Source organism: Chroicocephalus ridibundus, chromosome 10, assembly GCF_963924245.1.
Source record: "Chroicocephalus ridibundus chromosome 10, bChrRid1.1, whole genome shotgun sequence".
NCBI classification, from domain to species: Eukaryota; Metazoa; Chordata; class Aves; order Charadriiformes; family Laridae; genus Chroicocephalus; species Chroicocephalus ridibundus.
This window is the reverse complement of record NC_086293.1, coordinates 18,943,357-18,962,615: the sequence shown is the minus strand read 5'-3', so window position 1 is coordinate 18,962,615 and position 19,259 is coordinate 18,943,357. Positions and strand designations below refer to the sequence as shown.

At 37.5% G+C, this 19,259-nt stretch overlaps 1 protein-coding gene across 1 annotated transcript in view; it reads right to left on the bottom strand.

Annotated features, from left to right (window-relative positions):
• CFAP20DC (CFAP20 domain containing) overlaps positions 1-17,934 on the bottom strand; it is a 99,880-nt gene extending 81,946 nt beyond the window's left edge. The window contains exons 1-5 of the mRNA XM_063348478.1: positions 17,561-17,934; positions 12,789-12,876; positions 10,425-10,514; positions 9,834-9,927; positions 7,139-7,211 (exon numbers count right to left, since the gene is read on the bottom strand). Coding sequence (XP_063204548.1) covers positions 7,139-7,211; positions 9,834-9,927; positions 10,425-10,514; positions 12,789-12,809 — 278 coding nt within the window. The 5' untranslated portion in view covers positions 12,810-12,876; positions 17,561-17,934. The remainder of the gene's footprint in view (positions 1-7,138; positions 7,212-9,833; positions 9,928-10,424; positions 10,515-12,788; positions 12,877-17,560) is intronic.
• Positions 17,935-19,259: the final 1,325 nt, after the last annotated feature.

The following is a 19,259-nucleotide window of genomic DNA, read 5'->3' as shown; positions in this document are numbered from 1 at the left end:
TATACATAATTAGTACTTCTCCTCTCTCTAAAGTCTTAGAAGACAATAATTTATTCTGTAATATCACCAGGACATATTTAACACCATGATAAGTTTTATTCTATTATTTAATAGCATATTGTATAGTAGATTAAAGTAGACTCACTACCTAGCAACTTAAGACTTAACAAAACAAAGTATCTCTCCCATCGGTTCCAACACAGCAAAGATATAGTTAAACAAAGATAAAGTGATACTGGTTAAAAGAATTACTTTCAGGGCATTTTGAATATTATGCAGAAATATGGCAACACGAAAATAACCTTCTTGATCTTGGACTGCAGTGACTAGTGGAAGAAGGGGGAACTGTACAGACTGCACACCATGTTTCATCAGCCTACTAAGCTAAAGGTATTGTGCTATACTAAATTAAGACTGCCTGTAACTGCATATGCAAAAAAAGCAATTACACTAGCTGCTCATTTGCAGACACTACAACTACAAGACAAATCCCGTAACATCAGCCTCGGAGGATACAACAGCCTGATGAAGGAAATATTCCTTTTTCTGACAGCTGTTGACTTCACTGTACAAATTTTATCTAATTTGAGGTTGGCAGACTGATGAGTATGCTCTGGTCTGAGAAGAAAGCAATATGCTATTTCTATTAAAAGTCTGAGAAATACATTTTTGTTCATCATTCTGTTTTCCTGGCCTTTAAATAAATGGTAATGCTGGATAACCTGTCCATTATCAGGCCCAAAGTGATCAGCCAAAAGGAGAGTGATGCATGGAAAAAGAAGAGGCCCCCTCCCTCCACTCTCCCCTCCTTGCCAAAATGATCTCCGCTTCCCCTACCATTCTTTATCACCTATTCAGCACTCCTCCTCGGCTTTCATGTTTGTTCTGCCTTCCCACATTGACTCCTCCTGGTCTGCAGACACAAACTGTTGCCAAATACAACCTGGAAGACTTCATCATATCACCAGAAGGATGCGCACTGGAAAATACTGGTTTAAGGCATTAATTAGGCCAATCAGACCTCACCCAGATGTAGGATATTTTAAAAGAAGTCACATTGTAACTTATTCTGAAAATGTTCCTTTTTTTTTTTTTTTTTTTTTTTTTTTTTTACATAGCTGAGTCAAGAACCTGAATTCAGGACCTCTGTAAGTTACCTGGCCCTAACCAGACTCAAACCATCTCCTTTCCAGTTTGAAACTAAGTATGTTACTTGGATTATCATAATCTCTCACTAAGTATTCCTTCTTTTCAGATCTCAATTTACTTGTCACTAAGCATTCAGAAGAATGTAACAGTTTTATCTAAAGTTAGAATTCCAGTCTATCTTTACAGTGAAAAGCTGGTACTCTTCTAACCCCATCCTTCAATTTCCTGCAGGATGTACCAAAATCATTCTCACCAAGGTCTGTGCCATTAGACTCCCACTGTACTCTCCCTTTAAGAAACAGGTTGATCACAGAATCATAGAATGTGTCGGGTTGGAAGGGACCTTTAAAGGTCATCTAGTCCAACCCCCCTGCAGGAGGCAGGGACACCTTTAACTAGATCAGATTGCTCAGAGCCTCATCAAGCCTGGCCTTGAATGTCTCCAGGGATGGGGCCTCCGCCACCTCTCTGGGCAACCTGTTGATACAGTGTTCCAGTAAGTTAAATTATTTTACCTCTGTTTTTGCTTTGATCCCTTTTTGAAAGCATAAGAGAATAGCAGCACATCAGGGTCAGAACAGCAAGTGAAATGTTTTGGCCTACCAATTTAAAATAAAGCAAAATATCTCAATGTTAGTGGCAAGATTTAGGAAAGGATTATCAACTGTACTGAGCTCATGGTGAAAGCCTGCCAATAAAGTCCTGACTGAAAAGAATATAAGGAATCATCTATCCTGATTTTGACCAAATGTGGATACGTGCAAGCTCTAGAACAGAAGCTCAACAGTGAAAAAAGTCTTTCTCCATGCCTGATGTTTTATACTGATTAATTGAACAAGCAATGAAGTTATTCATATAAGAAGACTTTGAACAGTTTTGCAACTGCAGAAACAATGAAAGGTATCAAATGTGAGAAATTAGAAATATATGCAGAATAAGAGTAACAGATTTATCCTGCCTAGGGGGAAAGAAAGTACCTATCTTCTTTCAGACCAAGTGGCTAATCTAATTAGCAACATAATTTTAACTAGGACTGTGCATTTTGTTATCAGTTATATAATAATTGCATGGATCCTTTTTTGTATCTGGAAGCAGGACACCCTGATCATGAGATATCTTTTTTGGGATACCTGTTTTCTAAATGACCACCCATGCTGTGTTGGTACTTTAGTGAAAGTGATAACTGGAAGAGTTGTTAAAAAAATATTTACTCTTAAATATATTACGTAATCTCCTTTGTAAGTTATGGAATTTAACATACCCTAATACTTTTAAGAACATTTCTGTATTTCACTTGTCCTTCACAAAAATTCAAGGAGCAAGCCTCATGCTAGTTATTAGACACCGTAATTTCAAAATCCCTCCAGCTAAATCTGTTCAACAAGTTTTACCTTCAGCCTCTATCTAAAATCTTCAAATCCTGTCAGAAGTACACAATAGAATTAGCATCTATATCCTGCTTCTAATTTTAAAAGGTTTGTTGAAGTTTTGCAAGACTAACTGAGATTCATATTTTTATTGTTCTGTGTCTGAAAACATGCTGGGTCTTTAGATTAACATGAATAATTTATCATATCTCTGTCAGCAAAGCTAAAATGATGACTAATTACGTTAGCATGTAATTCACATAAATTCAAGCTATTATGGTGTCTATGAATAAATTAGCTATGCATGTAAAATCTAGTATGTTCTGGTTATTAAAAATTTGAAAGTAATAAACTTATATTTACAGAAACTGATTGAAAAAAGGAAATATGGTACAACAATCTATACTGTGCTGTTCACAAGCCTCGCAATAAAATTTCTTATCAACAAGTACAACTGCTTTAAGAATGTAGATATTTTAATCCCTTTCCCCTGCAGATTCCTCTACACATAACTAGCTAAACTTTGACAGAAAACTTCTTAAACCTTATCAGGTGTGTTCCAGAGTTTGAAACTCCACGGAGTTCCCATTTATTCGATAAATCAGAACATCTCTTTGTGTTATAAATCCACTAACCTTCTATGTATGACCAAAAACATCAGTCCTCACAGAGTGAAAATAAACTACAACTGTGGTTTCAGGCCATGCCAATTCTGAGAAGTCATTCCAAAGAGTTCGGAAAACGCCAAATTTTCAAAAGCTAATGCCTACCAACTGTGCTTGATTATTCCCAAGCTTTCTGAAATTCTTCTCCCTGGCGAAAAATACATGTGAGCAAAAACCAAGCATCTGCCTTAATTCTGATCATTTTCAACAAGTAAAAAAAACAAAACAAAACTAGATTTAAAACACAAAATCATAACTTTAAATTACAGACTGTAAGTCCTATAAATGGGGAGCAACAATCCCACGTGCCAGTACAGCCTGAGGGCTGACTGGCTGGAAAGCAACTTTGTACAAAATGACCTGAGACTCCTCGTGGACAAGAAGTTGACCATGAGCCAGCAAAGCACCTTTGCAGCAAAGAAAGAGAAGAGCAATCTGGGCTGCATTAGGAAGAGCACTGCCAGCAGGTCCAGGGAGGTGATCCTTCCTACTCAGCCCTGGTAAGACCACAGCTAGAGTGCTAGGTCCAATGCTCAGCTCTGATATGAGAGACACAGGCATGCTGGTACGAGTCCAGCTCAGGATAATGAAGATGATTAAGAGACAAGAGCATCTGACTTAGGAGGAGAGGTTGAGGGAGCTGGGATTGTTTAGCCTTGAGAAAGTTGAAGGGCGAATCTCACTAATGTGTATAAATACCTGATGGGAAGGAATAAAGAAGACTGAGCCAGACTCTGCCTCACCAGTATTTAAATGGACAAGAGGCAATGTGCACAAATTGAAATACAAGAGATTTTCTTTGAACATACAAAAAAAATTTACTCTAAGGGTGATTGAACACTGGAACAGATTGCTCAGAGAGACTGTTCAGTATCCATCCTTGCAGAGACTCAAAACCCAACTGGAGGGAGTCTTGGGCAAGTTGCTCTAGCTGAGTCTGCTTTGAGCAGTGGGTTGGACTAGACCATCTCTGGAGGTCCCTCCCAGCCTCAACTATGATCTTATACTTTTCCTGTCTGCACATGGTTGTGAGAAAAACAGAAGGGGGAAAAATATCTTTGTATCTTCATGAAACTACATGTAGTGGGAGAAAACAACTGTGGTAATAATTCTACTGACTAATGAAAGCACATCAGATATGAGGCCAAATAATTATAATTTGATTAAAAAAAATAGTCAGTGTTTACTCCAATAGTCCTGAAGAGGAATAAGTATTAAAAACCTTCAGGTGAGTTTATCTTTCTTGCCAAAGTGGGTTAAATTCTGTACATCTGCTTACCAGCTGGACAGTTTTTAATTTTGGTACCACTGGCAAATTTCACTTCTGTCTTCTTCCAACTTGCTACCCAGAATGAAGGAGTACTATAATGGGAATTGATCGCTGCTCAGGATATTTTTATTAGCACCTGGACAAGTTCTCTTTCCTTCCCTCATAACACCATTCAGTATCTAAAATATTTATACCAAATCTCATATTTATAATAAGGACAAAGTAGAATTAAATTTAGGTTTTAAAAAGTTTTTTCTTGGATCTTAAAATACAGTAATATTTTATTTCTACTCAAGAGAAAGCTGGAAAATTAGAGATAAGACATAATTGATGATAGATTTGCAAAGAATGAAAACAGATAACCTCTTTATGACAGAAAAGAAGATCTAAGAGTTTTGGATGGTGTTTGTAATCACTCCTAGTTCCATTTCTTCTCAAACAACAAGATCAGAAATAGATGACAAAATCCTGCAAGGTGACAATAGAACAGAGAAAACATTTGGATATCTACGGAACTATTTGTGCAGCCATCCAAAAAATCTATTTTACACATTTTTTAGGCAGATCAATACATTGTTAATGTGGCAATACTCATCTAATCATGCCATCTAACAAAGTCTCTAAAATTCTACTTAAATTTCTTCTAAAGAAAAGGCAAACCAGCTAATTTAAACAGTTGTTTCCATATTCAGTATTTATCACAGGAATCCTGCATGACTGGTTGATAGCAGCAAGTTAGAAGATTTAGCTCAGCTAATGCCAGCAGTGATGGATGGCCTTGAAGAAATTCTTGTTTGCTGATCAGATCGATCACTGAACAGAATGCGAAAGAGAGGATGAGGCTCAAACTAAATTCGTATTTCCATCTCTATGCAGAATGGGAGAGGAAGAAACGTACCATAAAGCATCATGTGCAGCTATTACAAAACTTGCCAAAGTGTTTTTTAATATAAAGGAAATTTGATGGCTTGGTATGGTATCAATTTTCACTTGAAGCTACTCAAAGATTCAGTAGTAAGTAGTCAGATAATGTAAGAAACCATTTTCGAACATTAAACTCCAGGAAGGACCAGCACAATCAATATTCTGTCCACAAACAAGCAAGAGATTCCTTTCAAAACATCTGAAATGAAGAGAACTGAATGGCAGTCACATGAAGCAAGGAGGACTTGTCTACATTATCTACTGGATTATCATGAGTCTGCTAGGATAAAATACACTGTCTATTTTGCAATTCTTGAAAGAGTTTATACTACATCAATAAGTTACACTCGATTTCTAATACAAAATTTTAGAATTAAATTTATTTTTAAAGAAGTTTTATTAACTTCTGCATACTTCTGCACTAAGTGGGGAACAAATGAGATTGTACTGTTCAGGTATATATACACCCTGTGTTCTCTCTCAAATTCCCATGTTCCATGGAGAAGCAAAAATATGCTCTGGTGAAGATCTGTGCTAAATAAGTTATTTTATCCTTTATTCAGATTCTAAAATCATGTTAGAAATTAAGCATGCCACAGAGGAATGTATAATGTTACAAACATGATGTAGGTTATAAATGACCACTACCTCACAAACCACTGCAACTAAAATACCTGCATGGATAGTTATAAATTGACTGAGGAATTTTAATAAATATGACTCAATTCACAATAGCATATGCTTTGTTAATATAACAAAATATTCCAAGATGACTATATTTACGCGAAGGCACAAAAGATAACAGAATTACCCAGCAACATGAAATGGCACACCATCCTAATTTCATCAAATAGATTATTCAGGTTATAATGAACAGTTTCTCTACTACGGTATAGCTGGAATGATATTTTCTCAGCATCTCATTTTGTCCTCTGACTTAAACCCACAAAGGTTGTTTCCCCTTATTCCAGACACAAGAGACTTCAGACAATCAAGAAAAGCTGACACCTATGGATTCAGATAAATGCAAACCTACAGAAAGACAAACAAATATAAAATTCTGCATTGACTTTACTCAGTTTAATTGCATATCCTTCAACCCATCTTTTCTTGCAGGGTTTCTAATGGCATAATATGTCTTTTGTTAATCCAAATCTTAGATGTTCTACTGGCTACAAAGCTGAGAGGGCTGTGCTGGTTATAAACAGATGGTGCCACTAAGGCAGAAATGGTGTTCAATGACTGACAACTGCCCACGTTTAAAACTGTATTAAACCATTCCACATCAAACCAATGAAAAAGATCTGTTTCAACTGTATCTCTTTTTCCTTACAAGACATAATTATACCAGTTGAGCACTCCAAATTGTTCTAGCTTTTTACAACTTGTTTGGTTGGGTTTCCCCCCCCTATTATTAGAATATATATTTCTTTTTGCCCTGAACCAAAGGGCCCTGGAATAGTTATTTATAAATCTCTTACAAATTTTCAGGAGACGCTCATGAGCCAGTATTTTCACATGTTTGATCAATTCATGTCCCATTTCTTCAGATTTTATACCATCTTGATTTTTAGAGCTTGTTCTGTCTTCAAAGGAGTGTCAGTGTTTAAAACATGCATGAAATCATGATCTCATTAGCTTAATTACTTCTTATTGACTTGATAAGTCACCATGCTTTAATGCAAAATCTGCCACTACAATTAATGTCTGCAATCAGGCATTGACTTTATATTAAGTATTCAAGGAAATTTTATGCATCTTACAGTAACTCAGTGGAGAAGTCTTGTCCCAGCGGCACAAAAATCTGAAGTGTCAGAAATTGCTGGATCAGTCCCACTAGAAACAGGAAAAAAATTAAGTACATGTGCTGTATGTGTGCAGATGCACATTTCACGATTGAGCATTTCAATTTTGTACCACAGAGCTATACTCCTGCAACACTGTTTCCCAATGTTAACACAACATACAAACACAAGAAAAACCTGAAGAAAACCAATTCAAGCTGCAATAAAAGTGTTGTTTTAAAAGTCCCATCTGTGGCTTTGATGGTTCTCATGAAAATAAAACTTCTTTTTACTTGCAATTCTACATTGTGTTCCAAGAACACACAGACACCAAATATCCCATAGGAATTATAAAATAAAGTAATACTTCCCTATCAAGATTATCTTATAGTCATATGAAACTTGCTCTCACGTTTGTGACAAGGTACACCTCATTAAACAGCTTCAAAAACCCCTTGGGTAACAATGCAATCCAGATCATGACAACAATGCTCAGTGTAGGCTTCTGATTTTCAGAAGAACTGATTTAACTGAGGCAACAAACAGAAGTCGTCTTTTGAGATTCAGGTAGCTATCAAGGGAAAACAGATAGTACAAAGCGGTCTGAATTGAACCCTATGTTGTTTTCTTAGTTATTCCATCGGGGGGGTACAGGCTGCTCTTCATTGGCTTAACAAAACTCAACAGCAACATTAGTTCCTCTTCTAAAGAATGCCAATTCAGAACTTCCGTCTTTTGTGGGTCAAATGACACTTTAAAATTTCAAATTACATATAACATCTTTTATTTTGGAAGAGTACACCGAGATTACAGTACAACTGGGAGATTGTATACTTGACATAAATGAAATATTTGAGCTACATACACCTCAAAAGAGGAAGAGACAGGGGAAGACAGAATGGTAACAGATGAAAATTTGACTGTAGTATTGTAGCGCTAGCTAAAGTAAATTTAAAACCAAACTATTAGCAGTGATAACCCGCAACACTAATTCTCAATCCTCATTTTAGGCTGTAGCAGTTTATTGTAACATTGGCAATAAATAAATTAAAGTTGGATTTCTCAGAAAGATAAATTAGACTAATATTTATTATACTGAAGAAAACAGTAAATTTCTTTTATAGACATCAGATTAATCTTCAAGGCCTTAGTGCATTAACAAACTATATAATTTCCTGTTATTTTTGTGTATGTTTGGAAAAAACAATTGCTAATTATATACCCTGAATGAGAAGTATACTACAAGATTCCTGTTTCATTTGACCAAAATCACCATCTCAATTTTTCTTCAGAAGCCAGCAGTTACTTCTAAACCAGCTCAATTCATTACTACAAGTCTTATAAGGTATAATACCCTGCAGTGGAGTTTAAGGCATAAATTATAATGACTGCTGTATGCCCTGAGAAACAGACTGCTTTGATTCTGGTTTATTCTGGTGCAAGTAGTAGACAACCTGAGGAAACACTCTGTCCTGGTTTGAGGTAAAACAGAACCAACTTTCTGTTCAGCAATTTTATTTCTTAGCTAGGCCTCTTCTAACTCTCTGAAATTAACAGCTTGTGTCTGAAGTGGTTCGTTCAGAGGGATAAGACAGTTTGTGCCAAGGAATGGTATGCAGTGAGGGTCTTGCTTCTATTTATTGCTGTAACAACCAAGGTCAGCTAATTTCGTTATTTGCCCCGTTAGAGGGTCAGAAGCGGAAAAGCGTAGAGGGGTCCCACCTGTGGGTAGGAGCGGACAGGACAGGTGACCCAAAATTGACCAACAGGGGTATTCCATCCCATCTGCCCCATGCTCAGTATAAAAGCTGAGGAATCAAAGGGTCAGCTCTCTTCCTTCAATGGCTGACGTCTGAGGAGGACCCTGTCTGTTCATGGGCCTTTGATCCCTATCAGTGTGTTCCTAACTCCAACTCTGGAATCCGGTTCCCACCCACCATTGAGTCCAGCCTGGGACTTCCCCAGTGCCTGATGGTGACATCATCCTGGGAACTTAATACTGTTTATATATACTGTATCTATTTCATTATTTTCCTTTTTTATTCTATTAATATTTCATTAAAGTAGTTTAGTTTCTTCTAAACTCATAAATCTCTCTTTATCTCTCCCCCTCCTTCCCATGCATGAGAGGCTGGGGGGGAGCATCTGTCGCCGGCCATTGGCCAATTTGGCCAAAACCACGACACACTCCATAGTACGCATCAAGGACTGATTACATAAACACGGCTGAAATTTCTGATAACTTCCTTGTACTGCTAGTCCTTACTTGATACATAAAAGTAAAAATACTTTAAAAAGTAAAATGAGAAAGAGGACAGGAACCTATTTCATATTCTGTAATGCCAATAGAATTATTGACTTTAGTAAGTGCCGAATGGGGTCAGAAGTTATTTGCCAGACATCAGTCTGCAGCAGGATCAGGTACAGAAGTGAACCTAGCAGCACAAGGACAACTTGTATCAATGAGGATCTTCCCTACAGCACTTACTTTAATATGGTATTTCTATAGCTTTTACTTATTTTAAACTGATCTAAAAAGTTAACGAAAAAACACTTTGCTAATACCGAATTACACCCAAAGTAAGGGAGAACTTAATGGAAGTTTTACATTCCAATATACGACTGATTTAATAATCAGAACAACATCACAGACATTTAATTCTTTGATACTTACAAGTTTGTCTAGTTTCCTTTGGTAGCTGCATTTTGTTAATTTGGCTGCTTCCCTCAAGAACAAAAACAAAGCCTTTTACTTCTTTATCATATTCCTACAAAAAGGAACAATAAACAAACATAAGCATCCTGATAGAATTCTTCTCCTCATAACCAACCATGCTACTAACATGCAAAGCTACTTTTAAAAAAAAAAAATCACAAATGGCAGACAGCACTACAAGTATGACAGTAGTTCAAATATGATGGTAATAATATAATCCACAGAAATATGTCCTTTACTTGCATGTTTTATAAACAAATAATGCCGACAGACAGGACTCATGATCCAATGGGCCCAACTCAATCCATTAATTATCAGAAAAGCAAAATTGCTTTCTAAATATTTAAACTATAAAATTATGCTGCTACCAACCTAGTCTGCAAGCAGGCATAAAGAACTAATTTAAGTAGTCATAGTCTGTCATAATGACAGAACTGCAAGTGACAACTCCACTGTGAGGTCAAAGCCCTCATTACCTTCTAATTTTAAGCTTCATTCACATTTCTCTGTTTTATACTCCAGGTTTTATAAGTTTCTTTAAAAACTTACTTTCCATATAGCTGATGGATTACCAAAAATCTTCCATTTTGCTCCTGGGTTCTTGCCTTGAGCACTGAATATTTCAACAAATGGGCCACCCTATAATAAAATGGTTTAAGGATACACGATCCAAGCAAGTGTTCGGCACTGAATCAACAATGGTCAAGATGAGTACATAAGAACAATCCCTCCCCACACTCACTATTACTGATCAGTCAGACAGCAGAATATTAACAACTTCTAGACTACTAAACATAGCAATCCATACAGTCAATATTTGGCTTTACTAGAGGATCAGAACATAAAATTGAAGGAATACCATGGAATATTTCAAATGATTTTATTTATAATGTCATTCTCTAAAAAGCAAAATTATGGTAAACATTCTAAAAACATGCAGGAAATTGTCAATTTATATTTGGATATGGTTTATTTCTACAACTCAAAATAAGTGAGTTTTAAAACAAATAAAAATAAAAAATAAAAACTGTTGCAGATTGGATGTTTTGTCTGATTTCCTATGGAAATGAAGTTTACACAATCTGTCTACATATGTGAATATGTTCAGCTCTGTCTGTGAGAATGTCAAAGACATTTCTCAGTAACTTTTCTACCAGTTACCAAATTCCAGCCTGATTTAACCAAACAGTGTGGGGAACTCACAAAAATTTACTATCTTTTCTGGGCCAACTTAAGTGGCCTTGTAGTAGATCTGATCCTACCGTACCACCATAAAAAGGTAAGGGCTGTACTGCTGCTGCGGCCTTCATGAGGCATCAGAGAATTAATACTGGAAAAAGATTATGAATGCCCGTGCCAGATGAAAAATTCCTTACATAGAGCATGTGCCCTACTAGACATCAAAGAATCTAACCATAGGCTCTTGAGGAGATAGGCTTTATCACCTCTGCTTAGGGAATTATTTGCTTCAGCATTTTTCCTATTTGATGTCACATTTTGGGACATCTGAAGTGCTCAGCCTATAGTTTGATAAGCATTTTTTCAGCAGCATGGTTTACCTAATCAATCATTAAAACTGTGCTGCTCCCTTCTCATTCCTGGTTGCCTGCACTCCCTGATTCTCTTCATGTTCAGCTGCTCAAACAATTGTATGCAAGTCAGAACGAGCAGTCTTTCCAGCAAAATAAATGCTCCCCAGATTATGCTCTCAGAGAACAATGTTGCACTGTATACGAGTTACTTATTTTCCTCTGCCCACCTACACCTGGCAGCTTCCAGTCACATGGCTAACCCCAGTCATTAGACTTACTAAATTCTACGGAGATTCAAAACGGCATTCCATATACTGCACTTGTAGAATACATTTTAAATTTATAACGGATTAAAAAAATTAAAAATATGACATACTATCAACTTGAAACTTATTTGACATATTTAAGGATCCTTGACTACAGGATCAAGCTCATAAAGTTAAGAATCTTTTTTTTTTTTAAACTGACAAGTTGTATGTGTTTGCAGCAAATCTTAAACAAGTGGCTTTTCCTCCCACATTTACAAATACATTTTGTTAATACTGCAGCTATTGAGTAGGCCCTGATTTGAGGTTAAACTAACTGAACAGGACATGGAAAACTACCGGACATGACAGAAATGCTGAACAAACACTGATATAAGAAGCTGACAAAAGTTACTTAGTGCCATGGAGGATGGCTGGATCTCACGGGTAGCAAAAGAGGAGTTATGCAAAAGAGAGTCAAACTCCACAATCAACTGGAGGGGAGTATGGGGCATCTTTTGGGAGCACAGTCCTGCAAAGCCAAGAGTACCTAGGCAACGGTATCAGAAATACCATATAAAGCTGAGATAGCCTAGGGAACAGCATCAGAAAAACCAGTTTTGGGTACAGATGCAGCACATCTGGGACCAGTGAGGAAAAAGTAGTTAAAGGTGGGTTGCTTTCTTGGGAGGAGACTGGTGCAGAGAAAGGGAGGCAAAGCATGGTGAAAAGGGAGGCCAGGAAACAGTAAAAGGGATAATAAGATTTGTGAATGAGGCAACTAATGTTGTCACAAAATTTTGCTGGACCAAGAGAATAAGCCAACCCCCCTTTTCTGACTATACCTTAAGAGTTGGACCTGCTTCCATGACTGGGAGGAAGCAGACGGTGTGCCTTCCCTGGCCCATGAGGGAAGGCACACCAGACAAAGACATTGGTAACACCTTGTTGGTGTCCATTCTAGACCTGACAGGATCAGCAGCTACCCACTATTTCATAACATTTCTATAAAAATACTAAATAATGAAACATTCCAAAACATTTCTGCATCTGGACTTTTTGCCCCCCAGAATATGCCATTTAAATTGAGCTCTCAGGTGAAATGTAAGAGTAAAAAATAAAATTATTTGCTTTACCTGATAGTGATTTTTAAACATTTTCCAACTTTCATAGGCAAAAAAAAAAAAAATTTCAGCTTCTCAATCAGTAAAGACACAGACTACACTGAAAAAAAAAACAAACAACGAAATAAAACAGGAAATCTTAGATAGAATATGACATGAAAAAAATCTTACAATGAACCCCCAATTATATTTTAAAAGATATGAAAGTATTATGAATTACTTTTCATGAGTACAGAATGTATATCAACTGCATCAGAGCGCTACCACAAAAGAATTAAGATCAAAAAAATATTAATATTGATGCTGTCTTGGAAAATGTTCTCTTCATGCATCAAGTACTCAGGGCTGCCTGTGTTTCCTTGTATTCCAAGTAAAACTAGTAATTTTATCATCAGCTCTTACTTTTAAGAATGAAGACTTCCTCATGCTTTTGAAAAATCATCTTTAATACACTTTTTTTATTATTCTTTGTTGTTGAATGCCCACTGAAAAACATTAGACTCCATTAAAGAGGAGCTTAACATTTAATACAGAAAAAGAGAAACATATGAAACAGCTGCAATAGAAACCACTCCATCTAGAGATATCTGGCAGAGACTTCTGAGACAAATTATCTTCTTTCACATTCAGCATTCTTCTTTGAGGATGATTAGTATAAGTCTCAAACCAAGCACTTAAGTTATCCGAGGGCTGCAAAAGTCAATGGGAGTTAAGAGACATCTGCAGTTGGAGAATCAGAACAGTAGGAAGTGAAGGGACTGATACTGGAAGGCTCCCACATCCCCCTCTGATCATGCTGAGTGTCTGCAATTTCACCTGAAGTCAACAGAGAGGGACCCTGAACATAAGAGGTAGTTGTCAGTCTCCAAAGACAGGTAGAACCAGTCACAAGAGACAACATGCACCTTCACTGTGAAAACTGAAAGTGCTCGTCAACTCACAGAAACCCTTTCACCAGACTGTGCAATATCACCAGACTTATTTGCTATCTTTGTTTATGTTCATTGTTTCAGTTTAGACACAGACCGCTTATAATAATTATTTTTAATTACTGGAATTTTTTTTGAGCCTCAAACCATTTTCTTAACAGATAAAAAACCAATATGCTGACCAGAAGAATATAAGTATAGCTTCTCATAAAGAACGGTTTAGCTCTCTCAACCAGGAAGTGACAAAAAGTTTGAAACATTTTATAAAAAGATACACAAGATTGCGAATGAACTAGAAATTCAGTGACAATATGCATGAGTTCCTAAACAATGTACACATTTAAAGGATTAGAGCAGCATTCTATTTTAAAAAGTAGATCATCATGCATTTAGGAAAAAGTGATGAATCTGTTAGTGTTTAAACACAATTATTTTAATCAGCAACAATTAATTTAAATCTTGAGGTTATCTGTAAATGAAATAAATGGAAAAAGGATCAGATATTAGAAATTTACCCCATGCTGTAGCCAGGAACTTTACTTCATTTTAAACTTTTTGATTATAAGGAAAACAAAATTTAGAAACCATAGCATTTGTAACAGGCCTGTCAAAACCCGTAATTAGTATTTTGATTGTATTACTTTAATAGTGCCACTGCACATCTAACCACCAGTTGCATTATTCTGCATTTTAGACCATTTCCTATACAAATGTCCTACTTCTTCAGTTGGCGCAATTTTTTTTTTTAAGACTTACTACATTAGTGTTATATTGAACTATTCTAGACTATGAAGTAGACATTTTAGAAATGTCTTTTAAAGAAAACACTTCTAAAGTAAGTGTATTTTTTCTTCCTTCTGAATATATTCACTTTACATACAGAGCAATTGTTTTGGAAATCTGTTTATTCACTTTTGTGTCTGCAGCCCTAACTTCACAGTTATCTACAGCCTGTAAACAAACAAAACCACTCAAAATTGCATGATTCGTGTCTTAGTGAGAATTGATGGCACCATGGAACTAATCCCAGAGTGACCTACTATTTTGATTCACTTTGAGCTAAATGTGAAGGACCAGTAGTGAGAGAGAGGCAGAAGTCATGCCCTCCTACAGTACATATTTACAATGAGCGTATTACTGTAACTCCCATGGTCAGGCACTTGTCCTTTGAGGACTAAGGATTTCACCATCCCCCAGTTTTTATTTACTAGTACTTTCAAGTGAAAGAGATATGAAGGAAGGCACTGCTTTTTCCTTGGAGCAAGGCCCTTTCACTTATTTTTGCTTTAAAAACAAGTTCCAGATCTGCCAAGCATCACGCACCTAACAAAACCCTCATCTATTCTGCAGTTCTGTTATGCCTTCTTACGTCTCAGGGAAAAATATTAAGACTAAATAAATGTGAGGGATTCACTGTATGAAAAGTATGAAGTTCTAAGATTGAAAAAAATAACTCATCTCTTTCAGAGACTACTACTAATATTCTGGTCAGAAGTCTTCTGCTGACTATAATCCTACTGTATATTTTGGAACAAACATTTAGTGTTTAGTATGTAGAGGCCAAGTTTCATCTTCATTACCATACCATCTTTCGGGATGGAAAGGCTAAAGCTACTTAGCAAGGTGGACAGCTACAGTATTTGCAGACATTGCTGTAGTCAGAATTACACGTAAGATATAGAAAGTAATACTTCATTTCCTTCACTCTTTTCTCAAAGTATACTTGGCTTTCATAAGAGCCAGTCCACTGTAGGCACATCACACAGTTTTGAAGGAAAATGCAAACAGCTCTGCATACAGTGCAAGGTGAGAGGAAGCCATGTTGATATATTAGCTGGGGTTCAACACTGTGCTAATATACTTTGCCTCTCAGCAGTGCTTATTAGCTTTGGCTTGACATCACTAATTTATCTCCACACTGTATTGTGAGCTCTGAGCACAAAAAGAACGTATGTGCACTGGTAAAACACCATGAAGACACGCACCTATATCACACAAAAAACTTCTGCTACTAATTAATTCTTAAATTCAGGTGGAGGAAGCATGCGTCTGAACTGAAAAGTTCTCATTAAAATGATATACTTACAATAGAAAAGATGATCAAATAATTAAAGACTTTCATAACGGATCACAGAAAGGGTAGAGAGATATATATGAAGAGATAACATCTAGGAAGTGTGTGGTAGTAAAAAAAAAATACAAAAACTGTGGGGTGATGAACGCTTATTGAAAGCCTAAAGAAAAAAAAATCTCAAGTTTTCAAATAAAGTTCACTCTTACAATATGGCTTGAAATTTGTCACCATTTCAGTTGTTTTTTAACCTGACCTACATGTGGAAGCTAAGTTATTTATTAATTTGTAGAACATATTTTATATAGACTCAAGAAACTGACGACCCTTGTAGCTATCAAAATCATAACAAGATGGCTCTTCCTAACTTTAGTGGAAGCTAAACTAGACCCAAAGTTTGTAAGCAGTTTTCTTAGGACAACTCATTCATACTACAAAGCTGATTATTGCAAACACATCAGTGAAACGTCAGCTTGTTTTCATAAAGGCAAAAAATACTGCAAGTGACACTGCAATACATTTCTGATCATATATTGCTTACTTGTAACTTCCCAATTTCCCTTAAGTTACTACAAATAAAGACTAGAAATTACCTTTGCTATTAAGATTGGTAACTACAAAAAAAAAATTAAATTAATTATGTATTTGTCACATAATTACTGAGATAATATTGAGGTGCTTTTATTACACATTGACTATTATTGACTTCAGTTACAGTAACCTATGCCTAAAAACAAAGGAAAGAATGGTCTGGAAAATTGATAGTTGCAGTATTTTTCCCCTTTTCACCTTTCTTCCTCCTAGCCTCTCCAGAAATTCTACAAATCGAGAGTTCTTAAAAACCAGGGGTATTATTGTATAAATATCAGCAGCATCCAGAAATATAAGTCCTCAATATTTTGTATATTTATCAAATAAATATATATTTTATGCCATAAAGTAGCAATTCTCTCATTTTTCAGTCACAGATCAAACTTTTTTTTATTGCCCTGAACCATGTACTTTAGTGTATCTGTCCAACTGGAAATACAGGCTTAAAGTGTCAGTCAATGACAAACCATCAAGAACACAGTTTACAAAGTTACACGACAGTGAAAGATACTTATCTTTGGAAGAACAGATTCCTATCAGGATTTACCTTGTGAGGTCTTGATTTGTGCACTGACTTTGATCATTAGTTTCACAATGTTTCCTACACTGAAAGTAAAGTAGAAGCAGTCCAAAGGGCCCTCTAATCCTTCCATTCCAAAAAACCACTCAGGACACTGCAAAAACATCTCCATCCTATGACATCTTCTTATGTATGTTTTTTCTTCAAACTAGAACGTTTCACATTCAAACATTTCTATAATACTTTGTGTTTATTTAACACAATATACACTGTAAAACTGTGATTCAAACAATTGGTTCTTAGTCAGTTACAAGCAAGAGTATTTTACAAACAGTAAACGCAAACAGACCTTGATGCTTCTTTAAAATACTTAATACTAAGTGCTACCCTAACCGCAAGGGAGGCAGGGATGGACAGACTCACCCATTCCTAAAAGCCTTCGTAGTCATAGTTAGCCCCTTGACTTAAGGGGGACAACTCAGGTAAATAAGTATTTTCCCAGTGTTGAAAAAGCTGTGTTCATTAAAGATTTTCTATTATGAAGTCAAAAGTGTGAAGCAAATTAAAGTGAATTTGCACCTACTACTAATTTGCATTGAAAAACACCACAAATACGCTATTTTTGGCAGGGAATATAGGCTTAGACCCAAGACTATTAATACATATAACTCACCATCACAGGCCCAAAGCCAGTGCTGATTTATGGTAGGCTGGGACACACCAGAGAAAGCAGTTCATCACTGATGAAGGGTTTTAGTATCTTCCAGACAAATGAATTCCACATATTAAATATTTCAAGCTAGGTTTGCAACACTGCTATATATTTTCTCAAAATACAAGTTAACATAATAAATGGGCAGAAAGGCCATTAATAAACTACACCAAGACTACCGGCATTTCCATGTGAGAAGCAGCACAGACATCCTCTACACACAACTCGCAGAATTAAGAAGAAAAAAATATATTTAAAATCAAGCTTTTCACTTTTATATAGAAAATCGATCATACAGGGTTTTTGACACAAGGCCCACGTTTCAAGCACCAGCACCCCCGCACACCCGTTTCCCTACGCCATCACAGCGCCGACGCCGCGTCCCACAGCGCCGCCCCGGCTCCCCCGCCCCTCCGCCGCCGCCGGGGCGGGCCTGGCCGCCCTCCCGCCCCTCCACGTCCCAACCGCTCGCTACAGAGGACCGGGGCCGTTCAGCCCGGGAAGCTGAAGCCCCCGCCGGGTCTCACCTGGGCGAGGGTGGCTGGGGACGAGGCCGCACCTACGGAGGGGGCGGGCCCCGGGCTCGCCGTGAGGCGGCGGGGGTGGGGAGAGGAGGGGCGGGAGCCGTTTAAAATGGCGGCGCGCGGGGCGGGGCTCCATCGGTCAGTCACGGCGGGCGGCCGTTACCTGTAGGCGCGCCCGTGTCCGTCAATTCGGGTTCCATCGGCGGCGGGTCAGAGCATGAGCCGGGTACCCGTCGTCTGTCGGTGGCCGGGCTGCCCGCCGACCTCCCTAGCTTTCGCTAAGTGAATAAAATCCGGTCAAAGCTGGCCTCCTCACGGGGTGTCCCTCAGGGCACCCAAGGCAGAGGGCGGCCGTGTGAAATGGCGCAGTGTCACCCAGGGCCTGTGGAGGTGTTTCAAATGCAAAGGTCGCCAAAAACTCAACGTGTTTGCCATTTACTCTTTACGGCTTCATCATGTAAAGTTTTTTTTTGAGAAGGATGTAGGAAGCTGCGAGCCAGAGCAGCCACATCAAAGTCCCCGGTTTTTAAGGAATTCGAATGGCCTTGCAGATCTGACATTTTTCTCTAAGAGAAGGAAATGAGAAGGACAGCCCCAGTAGTTTAACATCCCTGTCAAGAATAAGTGAACGCCTCCTGATGGCTTCAAAATCCTCTGGGAAGAAGGTCACAGGGAAGCAATATGATCCTAGTTTTTATTATGAGATACTAATCAAAGAAGATCTTTCCTTGAAGTGACAGCTTTTTTGATCACAGCATTTCTTCATGAAACTTTGTAGCCCTTTCACAAGAAAATAATTGAATACTTCTTTCTTCCTCAAAGCGCGTCTTAATGTTTCTACAAAGAACAATTATTAAGAACCCTGTAACCCATCACAGCGTGATGGAATACGTGAACTGAAAGTGCTGAGCCACTGGTGGGTCCTGCCCTGTCTCAGCCCACCACCGCACTCTTCACCTTCCTTGCTTTTGCTCCTGAAAGGTACTGTCCTGGTTTTGCCAAGAAGGGAATGAGTTAAATCAATTGTAAGATTTATTTAGCGTTCTTATTTTACCTTGGGATTTTCAAAGAAATCACATCCAGTGCAGTTTTATCATACACTGGATTACACTGATTAGTGTTCTTGGGTACTGGAG